Source organism: Pezoporus occidentalis, unplaced genomic scaffold (assembly GCF_034315485.1).
Source record: "Pezoporus occidentalis ecotype Australia unplaced genomic scaffold, CSIRO_AGI_Poc_V1 ctg81, whole genome shotgun sequence".
Taxonomy (NCBI): Eukaryota; Metazoa; Chordata; class Aves; order Psittaciformes; family Psittacidae; genus Pezoporus; species Pezoporus occidentalis.
Genome location: NW_026916170.1, coordinates 6,778,986 through 6,800,590, shown reverse-complemented (window position 1 = coordinate 6,800,590; position 21,605 = coordinate 6,778,986). Strand labels below are relative to the sequence as shown.

Genomic DNA, 21,605 nt, shown 5'->3' with positions numbered 1-21,605 from the left:
ACTCTTCTATACATTTTGACAGGCATGTAAGATGGCAACCATTCAACCTATCTTACCACCATGAGCTTCATGTATGGTTTGCTTTTCAAGGAATGGAAAAGAAACATTTCCTACTCAACAAGTCATTTACTGTGAGTTCATTCCCTTAGAGAGGAGCTTGGTTTGGGGGTTTTGTGTGTTTTTTTTGTTGGTGATGTTTTTTATTACACATTGGTGCCAGGATTTCCAACAAAGGTCCTCTGAAAACTGGCCTCTGGTAACAGGCCTTCTCTTCTGGTTCACAACCAAGACTGGTTTCAAAGCCAAACGCATACATGACCACAAATGGAAGCCCCTAGCAGTAGGAACAATCGTCTTTTTAAGACGATAATTTTCAGGAAAAACAAAAACACAACAACAAACACACACACACACAAAGAAAACAAAAAAAAAAATCCAAAACCAATCCCAAACACTGGCAAACACACTACGCAGTAGAGTCCACCATTTTAATGCATTAGGAGGAACTCTAACTTCCAGCCTGCCTTTGTGGAAACTAAGATGGTTTTATGAACATCAAAATCTTCATGAACTCTTTAGATTCGCTCACTGGGATGAGGGGATGGTCTTGAGGCAGGCAATGACCCCTGGGCACAATTCACCAATGGACAGTGAAGTTCCTGCAGTCAGTCAGTACGTTTTGGCTGCCTTGGGGACAGCAGCGTCACCAGGGCACACAGCAGACCCATGACCAGGTAGCACAGCCCTGTCCATAGGGAGGGCCTCTCTTGGCACTGCAGTTCCCCAGGGACCCTGGAAACTTAATGGCATGCCTCAGGCGCAAGAGAGTCCCTGCTCAAAGCCCAAAGGATCTGAAGAATCATGACCATATGGCTTTTATTCTTATGTCTGATGTGACCACTTGTATGTTGTCTGTGTTATTAGATAATGCTACCTCAAGATTCTTGAAGAAAAAAATTCTCTGCTTTCATTTTCCCAAGACTTGCTGCAGAAATGTTCAAATGTGTAAACAACAGTTTGCAACACTGAACTAAAAGGAGGCACGATAACAGTTGGCTTGAAAAGGGAGAGGAATTATCTGTTCTTCATATGCTCTACAGACAGACCATAAACACAAGGCTTAAAAACAACCTTCTAAATCTAAAGATAAGGCAGCTGAGGAGTACATTGCCTATAAAAAGATACAGAGCTATCACCAGGGATTAACAAATTTCTCAAGACTAACACAAATGGGATTTTGCTGCAGACAGGAGAGGGTGCCTAGCAATGGTCTGAGGTCCTTTCTATAGCTGTAGATAATCCAGCCTCCTGGAGAGATATGGCTGATCACACCAAACTCTCCCCAGTACTTTTCACAGCCCATTAGCTTTGGTGTCCATTTGGTTTGAAAGAAGGGCAGAGGTGTCAAGAGAAATGCATTTCCCAGCCTCCGATTTTCATGGATCTTAGCAGAATTGCTGACACATCCATCAGGTAGCTAGGGTACCGGTTGTTTCTGATCAAGTTAATGTTTATGCTGCCACTGGCCCATGAAAAGTGCTGTGCAGTGCTCGTGCTCCCATTTGCCTTTTCCCAATATAAAAGGCAATGTTCGCGGCCAGGAGCAAGAGAAGGAAGGCACCTCTGGGGCAAATCTTAGGACATGAGTCCTAAGTACTGTAAGACAAAACAATGCCTTTGAGTCCCTACCTCAGTTGCTGTTTGATGAGAAAACAACAGGAACATCATTTATTTTCAGTGGTATCTGACATCTAAAACAACCACAGACATGCTTTTTGTGATTATTGTTGAGTGTTGTTTATATACATTTCACAGCTCCAGGCTGGGCAGAGAAGAGATTCAGAGCAGCCCTGCGAAGAAGGACTTGGGGGTGTTAGTGGAGGAGAAAATGAACATGAGCCGGCTTCAGTGTGCGCTCACAGCCCAGAAAGCCAACCGTATCCTGGGCTGCATCAAAAGGAGCGTGACCAGCACGTCCAAGGAGGTGATCCTGCCCCTTTACTCTGCTCTCATGAGACCTCACTTGGAGTATTGTGTGCAGTTCTGGTGTCCTCAACATAAAAAGGACATGGAACTGTTGGAACAAGTCCAGAGGAGGGCCACGAGGATGATCAGGGGACTGGAGCATCTCCCGTATGAAGACAGGCTGAGAAAGTTGGGGCTGTTCATCCTGGAGAAGAGAAGGCTGCGTGGAGACCTCATAGCAGCCTTCCAGTATCTGAAGGGGGGCTATAAGGATGCTGGGGAGGGACTCTTCATCAGGGACCATAGTGATAGGACAAGGGGTAACGGGTTAAAACTTAAACAGAGGAGATTTAGGTTAGATATAAGGAAGAAGTCTTTACTATGAGAGTGGTGAGGCACTGGAACAGGCTGTCCAAGAAATCTGTGAATGCCTCATTACTGACAGTGTTCAAGGCCAGGCTGGACAGGCTCTGAGCAACTTGGTTTAGTGTGAGGTATCCCTGCCCATGGCAGAGGGGTTGGAACTAGATGATCTTAAGGTCCTTTTCAACCCTAACCATTCTATGACTATCCTTCCTTTTACTCCCTGTCACACCCTGAAAAGTAAAAATGACAGGCAAAATCCCATCTCACTCTTACTGATGATCGAACCTTACTCACTGTTAGTACTGCCACTCTTCCTGATGATCAAACCTCTGGAATGGTGCTCCTCCCCACCAGTTTCTTGCACTGCAAGTAGCAGGGTCAATAACAAAGAGCAGAGAAATGTTCAGATGTAGCCGACCAGCACTAGAGGGATGAAAGGTATATGGTCTGTTGCTCAATATCCTGTTTCTCAGCAGATGCTCAGCTATGGTGTTTTCAGCACATGCATGAAGTTCCCTCTACACTTGGCAATCTGGTTAAACACAAGCGTACAGGACTCGCATCCTGTGAAATTATTTTGTATTCCAAAGTCTTTCAAAAAAAACCACAACACAAACATTTTGTATAGCTTAAGACAAACACATTTCCAATGTCAAAAGGTACATGGTCAAGCAAAGTTTTACTCATAATTAGATAATATTTTCCAAAGTTCAGTATCGGCAGAAACGATGAAAGATGGAATTTGTAAATTCCACTGGAAATAGTTGTGCAGTTTTTGTACAAGAAAGTATTCCCCTGCAATGTTTATACTTAAATATTTCTGTAAGAAAAGTTTGAAAACAAGGCAAATTTTCCTTCCAAGTTGAGAAAAACAGACAGCAAAGACACAGTAAGAAATCAATTAAATTAATCTATTGCCCATTTTTACTCATAATAATAGCCACGGAAATTTTTAAAGTATACATAAAAACCTGTAAATACTTTTAGAAGGTTACATGATCCTCTTAATTAAGAATGAAATAGATATAATTAATGAGATATATCTATGACAAGATAAGTATTTTTTGTTAGGACATAACCTCACTGTAAAGGGGAATCAGGCAGGCAGGGGAATCTCCTCTGCACATCAGTGCAGCAACGGCAGTTCCTGCACCACAAACAGTGAAACTTCCTGAAGGGAAACCACTGCTGAATGATCTAAACTTGTTAAACATGGCTGAAGAAATTAATGCCTCCTTTCACAAACACATGAGGAATGGGCAAACAGCAATGAAGTTGGGAGTTGGGTACTTGATTTACAAGCAGCTATCAGTTGTGACATGCTGAGATGCCACACTGTGTGTGAGGGGCTTGCCTGCTGCTTATGCCAAGTATAATCCACCTGTTCATCTGAAACCCCCACTTGAGATGACACATCGCATGGGATCACAGGGAACCTGAACCTAAGTATAACTAGGGCAAAAAAAAAAAAGGAATGGGCATGTCCTCTCCAGCTCCCAGACAGACAGCAGTCACAAAGTCTGGAAACACTAAGAGAAAGTACTGGCACTAAAGGAGCAAAAATAGTACTGGCACATTGCCTTCAGCTTCCCAGGGAGTTAGAGGGAATTTATAGGACAGAAAGCCCAGCAGTGATCATACAATCACAGAATAGTTTGGGTTGGAAGGGACCTTCAAAGGTCATCTGGTCCAACCCACCTGTGATGAGGAGGGACATCTTCAGTGAGACCAGGTTGCTCAGAACCACATCCAACCTGGCCTTGAATGTCTCTAGGGATGTTGCATCCACCACCTCTCTGGGCAACCTGTGCCAGTGTTTTACCACCCTCATGAACTCCACAGTAGCGTATTGACCATTTGGCAGCACTCTGCAGCTTGTAGTCAGTGTCATATTTTGTGCCTCTGCGCAAGTGTTTCACACCACATCCAAGGCAGAAAATACACTTTGGAAGTAATACAGAGATGCATTAAATTTGTGCTGCATGTGAACAAGATGCCTGGCAAGCTCTTAGGGGACTACAGTAAACCTCTCAATGGCAATGGCATATTTACTAGCCATATGAATAAGAATCCATCTCCAATATATCAATGTTAAAGTACTTGCATTTTTCTTAATGCCAAAAAACTAAGGAAACCAAAGGGGCGATAGGATTCTGCTGTAGTTTCAAGGACATTTTCTCACAGTAATCCATTTTTTCAAGACATACAATTATAAAAAAAAAAGAAAAGAAAGAAAAGCCCTAAGTAAAGCTGACAAAAAGAGCAAGAACACATCCCTTCCGTTTCTCTTCCCACTATTTATTTATTTCCTGGCAGATGCAGAGAAGTGCTGAACCAGCAGCTCTCTTGGCTGGTGGAAGTCACCAGCTGGAAGCAAAGGGAACAAAGAGCAGCGCAGGTGGAGCTGCGTGGGAAGAGATGGGGGATGCAAACAGGGGCACAGAAATAGCGACACTGAGCAGATATGGAGAGACTCCCCTTCCTCTCCACTCACTACCACAGTAACTTTTGAAATGCTATTCTACAGCCATCTTCTATCTCCTGCCCACACCACTATTTCGAATCATAGAATTATTTAGGTTGGAAAAGACCTTTAAGATCATCAAGTCCAACCATTAACCTAGCACTGCCAAGTCCACCACTAAACCATGTCCTTAAGTGCCACATCTGCATGTCTGTTAAATACCTCCAGGGATGGCAACTCCATCACTTCCCTGAGCAGCCTACATCAGCTCTATTAAGTTGCCCATGAGCAGCAGAACTGACAAATCAGAAATTTCTCTGGACCTCTAACTTCAGGTGACACTCCTCTACTGATTCTTTAATGTTTAACAAGGGCTGAGTTCACCTGGGGACTTTTTTCTCAGCAGGAAAATTAACAGGGTTGTCCTTTACCAAATAACTTGGGTCTTTCATACAACTCTCATGAACTTCTCAAAGTCTCTCAATTTTCTTGAAATTTTGGTGAATTAAATTCAGAGTTATTACTGGGCTGAATTAACAGCATCATTGCACAAGCTTCATTTCTTTTGAAAAAACAGGCCAAAAAGAACCCAACCCACGATGTGGGAAATTGGCAAATTTTAGATTACATTACAAAAGATGATGTGGAATAAGCAGTATCAAAGGAGATCACCTCTTTTTTGTGCTCATTTTTGATCTGAAACCACATGGCTACGTAGGAAATGGCAAGACTTCAGGAATATAAGCTCATGTTTAGCCATACAATAATAGCCAAAAGACAGTTAGTTGGCTGATAATTCCCAGCAGAAGATGAAAGCTTGTGTTGCATAAAGAGCAAGGTGACAGGTTAAGCAAGCCCCTAACAGAGAACCAGAAGAAGAATGTCTTCCCTGTAGAGTACGTTACACATTCAGAAATTCAAATGTGTCTTCAGCCATTTGACCATTTAATGGTTAATTAGACTGATGGATGTTAGCACAAGGATATAACTAGCTTTCGTATTCTGCTTGCAAACTGCATAATAAATGAGCTACTACTGCCATGGAGGGGTAAATTCAACATTCTATTGCAAATGAGTCTTTCTAATATTACATTTGCAGCAGTTCTCCCAGACAGGCCACAAGAAAAGGCTAAGACAACAGAGTGAAACATATCATAACAAGGTATTAAAAGCACGGACAGGCAAACTTCTAATGGAACAGAAACATCAGCAGCAAAATAAACATTTTGTATTTCAGGGGACCCAGTGTCATTTTAGGTTAAAATTTTTTTAAGCATTAAGTTTGGGAAATGGTTCACTATGTCAATGTGTAATAGCTTATGATCCAAATTCACCTTTCCTTGGAACTACACAACTCCAGTACACTCTTTTCTTACAAAACTATAGCCCTTACGTCATCTTACAGCAATGGTGAACTGGTTTTGAAATTGCTTAATGACCACCTACAAATTAAAACTGCTGTACAATGTTGCTTGCAAGACATGTTGTCTTGCAGTAGCCACCAGTGTGAAAAGCAAAATTTCAAGTATTTAGAGCTGGCCCAAATAATCTTACTGCTCTAAACAAAGTTCTTCTCTGTGCTCTGCAGAGTCGCATACAAACCACAGCACTCAACTAGACAGTACTGTGGAAACTGTAGAAAGGCTGTTCTGGGAAAATGACAATTTCACCACAGGACAGTCCTGCAACTATGTATTACCAAAATTTTCCATCTGGAAGGGAATCAGGAACACAGAAAACTAGATAGTACTATTCATCCACTTCTTTAAATGTATTTCACATCTACAGCCCCTGACACATTGCTCCTGTTTTCATTAAAATACCAAACACTCAGATTTTGAAACTTAACTTACCCTGAGTGACCCAGTTATTAGAAGTATTACCCAAGTATTACTGGCCTGTCTCAGTATTAATTTGGTTGTTACTAATATTGGCACTTAGATTTTGCCAAATAATTTAAACTGTATAGTGGGGGAAAAGGGAAGAGGAGATTCACCAACCTATACCCTACTTTTTGCACTTTTGGATGTTTCCCCTACTCAGAGATACTGACCTTAAGACCTGTCCTTCAGTATATGAACAGAAGACCATCAGTCCAATCCCAGAGTGCCTTATTTTATTGCAGGGCTTAAATTTAGTAGTTGTACTAAAATAAAGTGCCTTGGTAGACTTAACTTAATGCTTTACCTCTTGCACACTCCCCCTGCAATCAAATATATGCATGGCAAATAACACAGTCCAAAAACAGCTAATGAGTATTTCCAAAGGAAAAAATATTCCTTTGGAAAAATATCCTCATCAAGGACAGCCCTGATTTAGATTAGATCAAATAAAAGGTATAATTACTGTAATATAGCCTGGGGGAGGGATAGCAGAGAGAGAAGGAAAACAAAGGGACTGATAACATGATGTAAATATCATTAAGAATGATTTTCCTGCTGACATCAGCACTGGCCAGTGCTGCTCGCTCTTGTCCTGAAACAGTATTTGCTCTGGCCAGTGAACCTGGGACCTGCCACTCTATGAGGGGCCAGCTGCTGTAACATCATCACCCCCTGGCTCCCCTTCCTGGTTCCTTTCTCTCACAATGCTCAAAACATGTTTTGAGAGGCATGACTTCACAGTATTATAAGTATCTCTGGAATAACAACTTAGTGCTGTATTTTTAAAAAGTCCATATTAAGCAAGTATAGCAGTAGGTTACAAGTTCAAAAAAACCCAAACAGACTATTCATTGTATGTACACCTCCATCACATACCACGTGGAGAAAACAGAAGGCTGAGGTTCTCAATTTCTAACTTCAGTGGCATCTCATAATAAACTCAACTGAAAAACCAGATGAGATTTGGGCTCTGTAGTTTTGTGTGGGTTTTTTTGTTTTGGGGAGGTATGGGGTTGTTGCTATCGACAGGCTTTTCATAAGACCACTCAAGGACTCTGTAGGAAGCTTCAGGCACCAGCGTAATTTTAAACCTTACATTATCCCTTTTTAAAGGTTACCAGGTTCTAGCCTGTTTCACCTTCTGTCTGCAGCAGACATTCGTATTTACAACCTGCTCATCACCATGCTATCTAAAGCATCTAATAAAAAAACAGAAACAAGCAGCTTCCTGGTTCCTGCCTTTTATTACTCAATAATAGGGAACAGCAGTTAACAACATGTTTATTTTTGCCTTCTGATCTTCTCCCAAACCAGTTATCTCCCAATACACACACTGGCCGACTCCTTTGAGCTTCTTTTCCAATTCATTTTACAGCCACTGCTTGTAATGAGATTCACTACTGCCCTGTTTCTACTACCTCCCAGCTCCCTCATCCTCATGCAAGGTTCTTTATGCTTCCTACCAGCTCAATAAGGGATCCCATGTAAGCACTAGAAGCACAAAAAGCTACTGAGAGGCATGAATGTCAGTTACCAAACCCAGAAAGGAACCCAGCCAGTAACCTAGAAGTCAGCTCACGATAACCTACAAAAACATACTATTGCTTGGGAATAGCCTTGTATTCAGTTTCTCCCTCTTATTCTGTTTAAGAAGGAAATTACTGTATTCTGTGTCCAAAGGAAAATTTCCAGGACCCCTTTTTACCATTAATACTAAATTCAGAATTTACAGAAGAGAAGAACAGACAGCTGGGACATATGGGACATGTCCACATCACTAAATAAGAGAAGACTTCTAGCAGCTACAATTATCTAGGTCTTCCGCAACTTCTAACAATGATAGAAAAAAAACTCATTCTTCAGAGGTTTAAACATTTGCTTCTCAATTCTCGGAATGAGGATCAATTATAGACAACTGTGCATGGTAGATCTGACACGATGTCTCCCAGTCCTCATTCTGAAAGCAGTGGCAGAAAGTGCTTCAAGTTGCTAAAAACGACAGGAAACAGTATCCAAGAAGGGACGAACACCACACACAAAGTCTGACAAATCCAGCTAGATGGCAGCCACCAGATCTAGTCATCTTGAACTAGACTAATTGAAAATACTGCAGAATCTTGCGTTTCTTCCCGAGGGGAAAAAAAAACAAAAACCAACCACCAAAAACCACCACCAAAAAAACATCCCACAAACAAAAAAAGTGACACACCCTAAAATTACCACCATTTCACCCAACATGCTTGCACCTTAGGCGCTGAAATGTGTCGTGCAGCCGGTGATACATACTTGCTTGCATTTAAACCAAGTGCTTGTCCTCAATTCAACTAAAGAGCACAGGACTTCAAAAAAGCAACATCAGACAGTCAAAAACGACATCGTCTCCACTGCCCATGCACAGTATGTCAGCATGGTATAGCACATTTTTTATCACAACTTATATTTGCATTTCTGTCTGTACATACTAAAGGAAAAGCAGCCTATGGCTATTGAAACAAAGTTGTTCCTAAAGACAGCAATTATTCAGACGCGGGAAAGAAAAATAAATAAACAAAACCACATATAAATCACACTATTGAGTTCATTTTGCCTCTCTTCACATTTATTTTTATTTTTGGCACTTGAAACCTCAAGAGTACATCACCTTTTACTGCTCCTCTGCTGTTACTGTTGGTAACAAAATAATTCTGACTGTATTTGTTAGCCCATAGCAGTCATCCTGTTTTGCAAGCAATTAGACACATTGTTTTATTCTGAAAGACCATCATCTTGGCTTCCACAGGACATCACTGTGTAAATTATGCCAAAAGTAAATAATGCATGAAACGTGAAACGTTACCTATGCCAAAGCTGATCTAATGTTTCCTGGTGTGGAAAGTGAGACTTTAAGAAGAAGAAATGATTTTTTTAAAAGTAAATTCATTTGAAAGGCTCATGCCAAAAAACATTTAAGTTTTATAAAAAAAAATAACAGCAATAATAAAGCAATGCTACAGACATTTGCTATTGAAAGTAGAATTCAGTTCATGACTCATACTGCAGTGAGCAAGCAGACACCATAGATTATGTTCAGACACCTTAAATTCAAGCTCAGCCAAGTGTTTCCCATTAGCTGACTCCAAATTTTCAGTGCCACTGAGCCAGTGGGAATTATAAAGTCTAAATCCAGTGTTTCAAGTATGGCCCTGCTCAAAGGAGTAGCTCCCCACCACCTCCTGTCAGAAAGGAAGACCTACTGAGGTACACATTCAAACTGCAGGATTATGTAGATGTGAGGGTAGAATACTAGAAGAACCATTTCCAGCTTTTTTGGATGGGGTATTACTGCTCAGGGGAGTTAAAAACCCACAGAGATAAAAAATAAAGCAGCAGAAAAAAAAAACAAAACACTGAAGATGTGCTTTGGTAGTCAGGCTATCTAAAGTTTCTCAAGACCCTGCTGGGGATTTATTAAGACATTTGCTAATAATGCTGCTGTAAGCAGGGCACTCTTGTTGCTCTTCTCAGTAATTTCAGTTCATTAGGAAGGCCACTGAATAACTCTCCCAGGTCCAAGAGATTATTTAACAGGCAGCATGTAACCATAGGATAGCTTTAAGCAGACCTAGTCCCAACAGGAGAGCACCCACCACACGCCACAAGCACGCTATGCATAGGGCGCCACTTGTCAGAGGCAGCTTCTTCAACACTCCTCTCCAAATGTACCATGTAGTCTAAAACAGCTGCCAGCAAGAAGCAACCCAACCTTAATGTTTGCAAGGCAGATCCATGGGAGAAATAAACATTATTAAATAAACTATTTAAAACACTATAAGTCCTATATATAAGGATATAAGACCCTAACTTCCTATTTTTTAGATTAAGATCTGTCTCATCAGTTGAATCATTAAAGGTCATCATTAAAACAAAATATATTTTTTTAAATAAATATGGTAACATTTTTCTTTTTGCCAGCAACTAATATTTTAAAACATATTTAAGCAACTAGACATTTTAAATTTTATTTTGTAGGAATTTTGCTCCATTATCAGCTCTAATAAGATATACGCCTACTTATGTAAGTACATGTGATACATGCAAAGTTAAATTTAGAGGAAAACTGGAATTCATTTAAAAATACACAGACTATCTACATCTGCTAGGAAATACAAACCACACATTTCTTATGTATACAAACATTTGGAAGTTTATAAAAAGATGTTTTGTCTATTAAACAGACTGGTAAATAAACTAAGTGTAATTTGCAGCTAGTGATTTAGCTGATTATTTCTGGTCACTGTGTCCTACAAGATCAAAAAACCGCTGGGTCTCCTCCCACCACATCCTTCCACCTCATCATTGTGTCTAAACTGCAGTGGGGAGAAAAAAAGAATAAAAAAAAAACCAGTCCTTCCCAACAGAGTTCTCAATTTTATGCAGTGGTCACTAAATAATGCTCCTTAATACACTGGGAAAAGAAAATATTCCCTTTGTTCAGGAAGAGCAGATTTCTATTTGTCCACAGTTGGCTTTCTACTCCAGCAACCTCTTCTAATTAATTATCCACTAACTCAGCTGTTCAATGGTTTGACTGTCTTCAAAAGTTGCTCATTAATTTTTTATTTTACCATACTGTTGGTGTCTTTAGATGTTAATACATCAAAGAGCCTTGCTTTACAAATACCGTATCAAGTGTCTCTCATGATTCATAATATTTTAAATAGATTATTTATCCTGATTCCTTGTCACAGAAATGCTTGTTCTATCTTTCATGAATGTAACTTGGCTAAATTTTTCAGCTCAAATGAATTCATGTTCTCAGAGTTTATACCAACACTCCTTTGTGGCAGGTGTCCGTGGTAGATGTCTGTGCTAGATTCATCCACTGAAATAGGTGAATCCCACACATAACATCTCCTTTGCAAAACAGATTGTGAACAACATCGATCTGTATATAAACATCACAATACTGACAGCATATTGCTTTAGATACATGCATAAGTAAAAAAGGTTATTCTCAACTGTTTGCTGAACCCACTGCATGTATGCAAGTACCATGACAAAACCAATTATTTTTTAAAAATAGTAATAATAAACATTCATCATCATCCCAGCTTCATATTGCAGCAAACTCTTACAAAGAAAGATACTGGGCTTCATCCAGTCTTTTTCCTCTTGAGTTATTTTAAATCACTGGCACAGCAAAGCATTATTTTATTGAAAAATAAAATAATTAATTCATAGTTGGTTGTTATGAGTGTTAATTACTGAAGGCTGCAGGTCCTGAGCAGGCTAATTCTAACCATCCCACTCAATGCCTGTGATAAGCAGGCCTAGGAGTTTCTGGTTTTACAGTGTGATTTGAAACACCTTTTTTATTTATTTATTTTTTTTTTAATAGACAATACCACTGTGATTTTTACCTCTGGATTCTGCATGCTCCTACTTGCATAAACACAGATTTCATTGTGACTCTAGAACAGCAATGACAGTTTGGGGGATTGTGGCCAGAAGTACTGATACGATGATACTGAAATGTCAGTTTTCCTTTCCTTTTCTCTCCTGAAGTACAAAAGGGTGAATTTTTTCTTCTATAAAGTAGCCAGACTTTCCTCACTCAAAAAGCTCCTGTTTTAAACGGCACAGTTCTTGCTCTTTTCTGCCTGGCTGAGGCAGACAGTTAATACCACCCCAGCTATTATGCAGGTAATAATTTATGCTTACCAAAATAAAAATTAAAAAATACAAATAAGCCAAACTTTAGTGGCATTTTTACAAAAAAATAACAACTTGGCAATTTGTTTTTTTAATCTAGTCACACTTCTGCTTTTTTGAACACAAAGATACAGTGTAGAGTTGTAACTATAGAGACAAGTCATGATAAACACAAATTAACTCACAAAGACAAGATCACTGGTCTGTGTTTCTATTCACAGAGCGCTAGAAGGAGAGTCCCAGCTAAAAAAAATGCAGCATTTGTGCAGCTCCAGCATCACACAATTAGTATTTGTCACCCTCAGAGCTCAAAACAAGTGTGTTCATTTGCAGAGGAAAGAATGCGGTTTTGGGTCTCTATGCTTATATAGCACAAGTCCGCATATCAGAATAAAGTTTATAAAACTGGGAATTAAAGATACCATCAGACAACCAAGTGAGAGTAAGTCAGAAACGAATAAAAAAAAAAGATAAGCATTTCAGTGTAAATCTTGAGTCCAATCTTATTCCCCAATTTCTTAAGGCAAAATCTCCAGAGACCACAGTAATACCAACAAACAGTAAAACTAGCACAAGGTAGCTCTCCTTTTCTGATCAGTGAGCAATGACTCTATAAAGCACTCTTCTATCTGAAATCCATGCAGACATCAGTACCATTGGTACTTGGCACCCATAACAAAGGCACTTTGGGGTCCTGGACTCAAGGAGCAAAGGCTGTACTCAAAATGGGGTCATAAATTGGTTTCCCAACGTGAGACAAGGCAAACCAGCCATCATCAACACCTGTGGCACAGCAGTTCATGTACTGACATGCCAATACCCACAGGGAGCATAATCCAGCTGATTTCTCCAAGGAAAAGACCAGAAACCCCAGGGAGGGTTTGCCCTTGTGGGCATGCAAACCTGTTGTTGTCATCTACCGATGGCCATCAGTAGTGCCTCCTGCCCAGAGATGCAGCTACTTCTCCCTTCTTACTTCTACTGCTAGAGTACCTCCGCCAGCCTCCTCGCCACACAAGCAGCATTACCAATACTGACCTATGTAACAGAGTATACTGTGAGACTGTCTTTACCTCAGCAATATTTCTGTGGCTCTGGTGAGTTCAAGACATTTATTTTTGGGGGGACTTTTCTTCACATAAATTCAGTTCTTTTTTCCTTTATTAGGGGCCAAACCACAAGGAGCACCATCTTGAACTTGACCAACATGGGTAAATATAAATCCAGCTGATGCTGATGAGTTTCTTCTATTTCGGACAGTCTACATAACCTCATGGCACATGACTAATCTGCTCCTTCCTCCTTTGACTTAAATATTGTTAAAAATAAATAAATAAAATAAAAACAAAACTAAAACCAATCCTAGCACAGATCTTCCAGATCTGCCTATAAGAGATTATAGGCATTTTACAGAGTTACTTTAAAAGCCCCTGAAGATGAAAGGCGAAAGATCTGCCACAGGTTTTGTGCAAGTCTAAATAAAATCTTAATGGTTCTGCCCTTAACCACACTATATGGCTAGTCAAAGACTTTCAGCACACGGGGGAGGTATGATTATACAGTCTGCAAAAAATACGCTGTTCTGTCCCTGTCATGTCCTTCTCCACCCTGCAAAGTGTCTGACATTTTTATTTTTAGTGGTAATTTCACCCATTTTTCCAGAACTGAAATAACTCGACAAGTTCATACAACTTCTGCTGTACCCTACTGTCCAGCAGAATAGCTAGCTTTAATGAGACTAGGTGTAATGAATCTGTGTTCAATCACTTCATTCTTAGCAAGACCCAGGACTCGGGTGCACACCATCTGCTCCTACTGACCTGGCCATAGCCTGGAATTTTTCCATTTATTCCAGCATTTCCGCTTCTGGCACATGTTCTGACATTCCCTACCGGCTCACTGTTACATAGCCTCTTTCACCTAAATAGCCTCTCGGATGAGCTAAACTAACCTTTAAACCAATCAAAATCCTTGCCTGTTTGCTGTCTGGGAGCATGCATCCCTGGTTTTTCCCACAGGAATTGACATATTAACAGCAGTACTCCAGCCAGGATGTACCCACGTGATTTCTGTCTAGATGGCAAACCCTGCCATTACCATTAACGAAGATGGAAAATTTCCCATGATGGTTATGAGCATCAGGCTATAAGGAAAGGCTCATTCTTTCTTACAGATTTATTCCACTTATTACACAAGTACAAATTCAAGTCCAGTGGCACTAAATCCTACTTCTAGAAGCATACTGATCTGTAAAATTGTTTCTCAATTAATACCTTGAGAATAAAAAGCTGTAAACTGCATGTTGCTTACTAACGGTCCACAGCAGCTCCTTGTCACAGCCCACACAAGAGCCGAGGAATGGTGTAAAGCACCTGTGCAGGCTCTGCTTAGTAGAAATCCAGAACTGGTTTCTAGTCCAAATCTTCCCATTTCTGACACAGCAAAATTCAGCATGACCATTTCTCAGCCAGTCAGTAGGGATGCCTGTATAGCACCAATTGTGACACACAAGGATTTAAAAAGCATTTAAAAAGGAAAAAAATTTCCATGGTCAACAATTAGTTCAATATCTTAACCCACACAAGCTGCCTCTGCCTAAAATGGGTGTTCCCTGTAATAAGCAGAAAACATCTACCATGCACCTCTGTGCCTGTTCCCACAGTTGTTAGAATGGTGGGGTTCTTTAAACAGAAACTATTAGACTGCATTTTCAGAGTATTATAAAAGACAAAATATCAGCAAATATCTCAAACAACTTTGCGGGGGTTTCCCCCTGAAAAAAAACAACCACTTTTCCATTTTTCTTCCCCTCCCCCCAAATACATTATGTTAATTCTTTTTTACTTGAATTCCATTAAATATTAGTAAGAACACCTGACAGCAGTAGGTTCTGAGGACAGGCACTCTAGCCATAGAGCAGAAAGCCTATGATTAACGCCATATAAACAAGAGGGGGACAGCACTAAGAAGGAAGACAAACATCCAAACATCCCCAGATCCCACTGCCCTTATTTTCTGAATATTCCTAAAGCCAATTACAGGGCTATTTTCCAGTAACATTCTCCTCACAGCATAAATATGCCTGGAAAAACAGTAAAAGCCAACAAAAGCATTAAAGAAAACCCCAAAATTCAGAGGCTTAATTCACACAATACTATAAAATGCCCCCCAAAACACATTCTGATAATAATATGGTAATAAATTTCACTTAAATGATAAGGTAAGGAAGTACAAAGCAAAAATACGAGGGTTTTTCCATACTTCTTTGGAAAATGAAAATTACTAATACCAAAGTCACACAAATTGACTAATAAGTCTTTAACAAGTTTCTTAAATATACCTTATTTGAAATTAAATGCCCTCTTCTTCCTCTTTGCAAAAGACCAACTCCTGGTGCTAGATCTGCATGAAAAATGTACTTTCACCATCCCATTCACCTGCAAGACCAAGGCCCCAGTGCGGCTTAAAATGAAGTAGTACTACAGTACTTGGTAACATTTGTGATTTTACAGATCTGGTAAACAACACAAGTAAGAGAGAGAAAACATCCTTGAAATATCATAATTTTCATTCATAATCACCTGTATAATGTGAATTTATATAAGTCATTAGGAGATGACCTGATAGCTATCAGGAAAGCAGGAGACGAGGTTGGTACCCTCAGGCAGTACCCAGGTAGAAGTATATTTCAGCTCAATTTCAATGTAACTCTTTTCTGCTTGATAAATAAAGAGCTCCTGAAGAATAGAATTCCTGTAAGCAAAACTTCAGAAAAGCAGGAATACCCTACCTGTTTAGTTTATTGTCAGAAGTATTATGCAGTTATGGTGCGTTGGTCAAATCACTAACCCACAGGTGGGGAATACCGCAAGTCCAGCTTGCGGTATATCCCTGTCATTGGAAAGTGGAAGACACAAGCCTTCGTGCCCGCCGACAGCTTCTCCTCACAGTTAAGGAGAGTTGCGTCTCCCTAACACTGTTGGGGATCACTTCTGGGCCCCTGCTGCCCTGATCGCATGAGACCCTCTTACTTCAAACCTGAATGTATTTGCTCTCAAGAACAGGCATGTAAATACTGCAACATCATTTCACCTACAGCATTTCTGTCACTTAACACTTAAAGAGTACCAGTGTTAAAGCAGGAACTGGACACACCACATGTCCTTTACAGCTCTGCGAACACAGCTGCCTCTGTGTGAGATTCAGGGGCCCGGCTGAAGAAAGCCGTACCATCACCGACCCAGCCCGCACACCGCGCTCCGCACAGGCTGTGCGGAACCCCGCGCCGCTGCACGGGCACCAGCACCCGAGAGGAGGCAAGGAACGCAGCTGCAGAACACCAGCAGCACGGGGAGCCTGCCTGACAAGACAGCGGGCACGAAGCAGCCCCGCCGCCGCCGTCCGCGCCGCCGCGCTGAGAGGATGTGCCCCGCTCCCGCACCCACCGCCGCGGACAGCGCGCCACAGAGGCACAGGGGCACCGCGCAGCCCTTAACTTTCGAGCAGAGGCAGTGCCTCTCCCGCAGGGCTGAGGGAGCGGGTCCGCTCCCCTCCCTCCCTGCACCCCGCAAGTTCGGGGCGAACCGGCCCCCCCCCCCGACCCACCTGGTGCAGCGTGTCCGGAGGCAGCTGCGAGGCCCGGAACAGCTCGCCCACACTGCTGCCCCCGGCGGCCGCCTCGGGGGGCGGGCAGCACCGCGAGAAGAGCTCGGAGTAGTGCTGCTGCTCGCTCTCGCTCAGCGGCAGGAGCAGACCCCCGATGCCGGCGGCGGTGGCGGTGGTGGTGGTGACGGCGGTAGCAGCAGCGGGCCCCCCCGCTGGCCCCTGCTCCATGACGGGGCGGCGCACGCAGAGCCGCGCGGCGGGGCAGCGGGGGGAACGGGGAGGGAGGTGTGGCGGGAGGGAGGCGGTGCCGCGCTGCGGCGGAGAAGGTGGAGCCCCCGCCCCCCGCCGGTGAGCGCCTCGCAATGCCCCAACTCCGCCGTGCTCCAGTCCCCGCCTCGACCCGCAGCCCCGGTCCGCTACGCTCCGCCCCGCCCCGCCCCGCCCCCGGCGGCCCTGCCTGCGGACCGAGGCGGTGAGGGTCCCGCATGCCTCCTCTGCCGTCACCCCGGCGCTCGCCCGGCGTCTTTTTATCCCCTTTCTTTTGTTTTAGCTGGTTGCGTTCCGGGGAGACCTTGGAGCAGTTTCCAGTACCTAAAGGGGCCTACAAGAAGTCTGGAGAGGGACTTTTTACAAGGGCATGAAGAGATAGGACAAGAGGGCATGGCTTTAAACTGAAAGAGGGGAGATTTAGATTGCACATTAGGAAGAAGCTCTTCGCTGTGAGTGTCATGAGGCACTGCACAGACACTGGCAGAGGGTGGCCAGAGAAGCTGTGGCTGCCCCACCCCTAGCAGTGTTCAAGGCCAGGTTGGATGGGGCTTGGAACAACCTGCTCTAGTGGGAGGTGTCCCTGCCCATTGCAGGGGATTGGAATAAGATGATTTCTAGGGTCCTGTCCACCCCAAACCAGTCTGTGATTCTGTGATTAATCTTAAATGTGTCTTGTGTTTGACACCAGGACAGGCCCACAGGAGTCCTGCACCACCACCACTGCCACCAAGCAGGTGCAGAGGCGTTGGAACCCCTCATGCAGCTGGGTGGCTCATCTCACCCATCCCATGCCACCACTGCACGGTGCCCATCTTTGCCACACACCTCCTAGCCCTCAAGGGATTCCCACCCCACTGCAGTGCCCGTGCTTGTGGAGCTTGGCAGCACTCGGTTTTCCTTCCTGAGATGATGGGAATGTTTCCAAAAGTGCTGCCTGCTGCTGAAAGCACAGCAGTGACACTGCAATACGCGTCATACCTGAATTGAGGCCTAATAGCTCAGCCATGGCAGTTACCAGAGGCGTCTCACCATGTTCCCTACAGTTTGTGCTTTGACATTAAGGTCAGAGAGGCCCTTGTTACGGAGGCAAGACTCCAACACTCCTCTGCCAGCAGTGACACTGCAAATGCTCTTCTTGGAGGCTGAACACCACCTTGGAAGTTAGGCAGGTCATCACCCAGGGTGGGAGGTGGGGCTGGGTACATCCCAGTGAAGAGGATGTTTGTGGCTCTTAAGCTGGTTTTCACAGCTTTTTGTCCTGGAAGTTCTTTGTGGCATTTCAAGAAGCAAGGTAATCTTCCATGAATCCTCTTGAGAAGGCTCTGCAGAGCAGAGTTCTTCCCCTGGAGAGTCCTAAGATGTTGGATGTTGCTGACCTTTTTCTGTCAGGTGCAGGGTACTGATCAGAGGAAATGGTACCAGCCATGGGGAAACGATGTCAGGCTTTGCCTAACTGTTGCCTTATTTATGACCCTTATAATAACAGAATAATATTTCCAAGCTAGCTTTTGGCAGAACAGCTGTCCTAGAGCTCATCCTGAACAAGAGAGATGTTATTCTGACAAGCAAAGGAAAAGACTGTCAGCAATTTGTACTAATTGTGCATTTTCCTGTGTCTGAAGACTGTCACTGATAACTCACCAGCTCAATACTTGTGATGCTCATGTCTCATCACAAAAAAATCCCTGCTCCAACACCCCATCAGACACTGTTTGGCCTTTGTTGATGTTTCAGGCTCAGTTTTTTTAAGTGTTTCTAAGGTGGACCAAGGCAGAAAGATAGGGGGAACACCCACTGTCCCAGAACACAATAGTCTGTCCTACCAGCCACACCTCTTACTGCAAACACTGCAGCTTTTTTTATCTTTAGACAATTTTCTCTTCTTGCTTGACCTGTAAAACCTGCATTCGTCTCTTGATACTTCCCATTCTCATCAGAAAGGACACAATAGCTGTGTTCAAAAACAGTCTACCCCACTATTATAAACTCCAACCTGTCATCTCCAATACACTAAAGAATTGCACCCCCATGAACTGAGGAAGACAGCAGGACCCTTATTTCTGCAAAAGAAATGTGAGCTTACAGGTGTAATAGGTGTGAGCTGAACACCCTGTGGGCATGAGCACCCCCTTTGGGGAATACAGGGGGATGCTCAGGTGCCTGCCACCTCTGCAGCCAACCCCACTCATCTACTCTGCTGAGCCCAACACTTAGGGGGAGCTTTAGCCCACCCTGGGTGCCAGAGACACTTTCCATATGGTCCAGTGCGCCTTGTGCAATGGCACTGATGGTCCTCACATGCTTTAAAGTTCTTGTTAGGATGCCTTGTATCAGACTGGGAGGCACTTTGTGATAACAGAAGCCATACAATTATCGTAGGAAGAGAGACTCGACTTTCCTGTTTACAGGGAAGTTGTGATGTCATTACAGGTTATAAAATTTCCCTATAACTAAGAAATGCTATGTACCAGTAAATCAAAACAATTCAAGTGTTTATTGTTTGCTGGGAAAAAAATCCAGTAACGTAAACTGGATTGAAATCTGACTTATCAAACTATGGTTTAGATCTGTGTGTGGTCCTCCTTTCCTGCTTCCCTCCCCACCCAACTAGTAATGCAGTGACTTGCTCCAAATGCAGCCAGCAGCAGTCCTGCAAACAATTGTATGTTTGCGTGTGGGAGGGAGACAGAAGTCATAGTAAAAAATACTACTTCCAAAGAAGTGCTAGTAGGAATAGGAGTAATGTGTATGATAGATATATCCAAAATCATCAGTGTAAATTGTCACATGTAATATGACATAAGAATACATAATCCCCAGTAAAAGAATCCCTCCCAGTATTTTAGTATATAGGGGATCCTGGGACTATTTTTATTTAAGCAGTATAACCAAAGACGGGTCACTCAAATCTGTATGTTACTTCATTAGCCTTAAGGTTTAGATCATGTCAAACTTGGCTGGTCCAAAAGGCATGAGATCTGGCTGGCAGCTGCTGCCCATTGACAGTGAAAATGCCCCACATATCGCCAAGTGAGGCTTTGGAAATGAATCCAAGTGGTTGGCTGAAAAACTGTGATTTAGCTTTTTGCAAATCAATTTGAATTAATCTCACCTGTTGTTCCTAATACCAACTCTTTTTATTTACTCTCTGCAAAATGAAAGGAGATTTTGACAACAAACAACTGGTGGGGCAGGTTTCCCAGCCATGGCATCAGGCATGCTTGGAGTATAATAGGCAAGCTTGAAGTTTCATGTATTGATTCAGTGTGTGAATACTGTTATTATTATTGGCCTTGTTGCTTGCATGAAGATATTCCAGGAAAAATTGTTAATTAACTGTAAAATTTGATTCTCTGTTTTCCAGCTTGTTACTACCTCTAATGCACGAAAAACCCCTATGAAATAGGAACTGTTTACAGCTCTGACCAATTCATGGTTTTCAAAATTAGATGGCATCATAGGTGAAAACTGCCTTCTCTGAGCAGATTGTGGAGGATGCAGCTCCTGATAGTTTTTTCTGTAAGCAGCTAAGTACATAATAGAGAATAGAAGCTGGTGTCATAAAATATTTGACAACTCTATATTTGTTTTTTGGGTGGGGAGGGAAGCAGGACCACACACAAATCTAACCCATATGTTCAGAAGTCAAATTTCAATTCAGTTTAAATAACTGACATTATTTTTTCTAGCAAACAATAATTACTTGAATTACTTTGATTTACAGGAATGTACAGTTTCTTAGTTCTGGGGAAGTTTTGTAACTTATAATGATATCACACCTAATTGTGTTTAGAAGAGTCTTTTTACAAAGTCCTTTTACAAAGATTTATAGATGTAGTGTGAGCTTGAATGGCATAAGGCTAAGCCCCTGCACACATCTGTGTAAAGGCAAGGCCAATAATAGTATACTACTTTTTAGGTAACTTTCCAGGAATGTATAGCCTCATTCACATTAATTTCCATCAAAACCCCTGGCAGTTTATTTCTTTTTAAATAATGGCTCCACATGAAATAAAATAAAATAAAAGTATATGCATATTTATTTTTAGTTTTAATTTCAAAAGATTATCCACTTACTTTTATATTCCATACATGCAGAGGGTCACTCAACAAACCAAGCATTAGAGTGTGGTTTCTCTATCATTTATACTTTAACTTAGGAAATTCACAAAGCTTTCAGCAATCAACCAGATACCCAGTTCCAACCAGAATACACCCAGCTTTGCCATATTGCAGGGCAATGATTCCTAAAGGTCGTATTGTCAGCACACTCAAAAGCCTGAACCCAGAAATGCTGCCAGGGGCTGATTTACATGATCTTGGAAGTCACACACAGAAAAAAAACAAAACCTTAAAACTAA

The 21,605-nt window shown here is 42.2% G+C and overlaps 1 protein-coding gene across 1 annotated transcript in view; it reads right to left on the bottom strand.

The window, feature by feature from the left end:
• The window catches only part of REPS2 (RALBP1 associated Eps domain containing 2), a 106,811-nt gene extending 89,553 nt beyond the window's left edge, over window positions 1–17,258 (bottom strand). Inside the window, exon 1 of the mRNA XM_062603736.1 lies at window positions 16,975–17,258. Coding sequence (XP_062459720.1) covers window positions 16,975–17,202 — 228 coding nt within the window. The 5' untranslated portion in view covers window positions 17,203–17,258. The remainder of the gene's footprint in view (window positions 1–16,974) is intronic.
• Window positions 17,259–21,605: the final 4,347 nt, after the last annotated feature.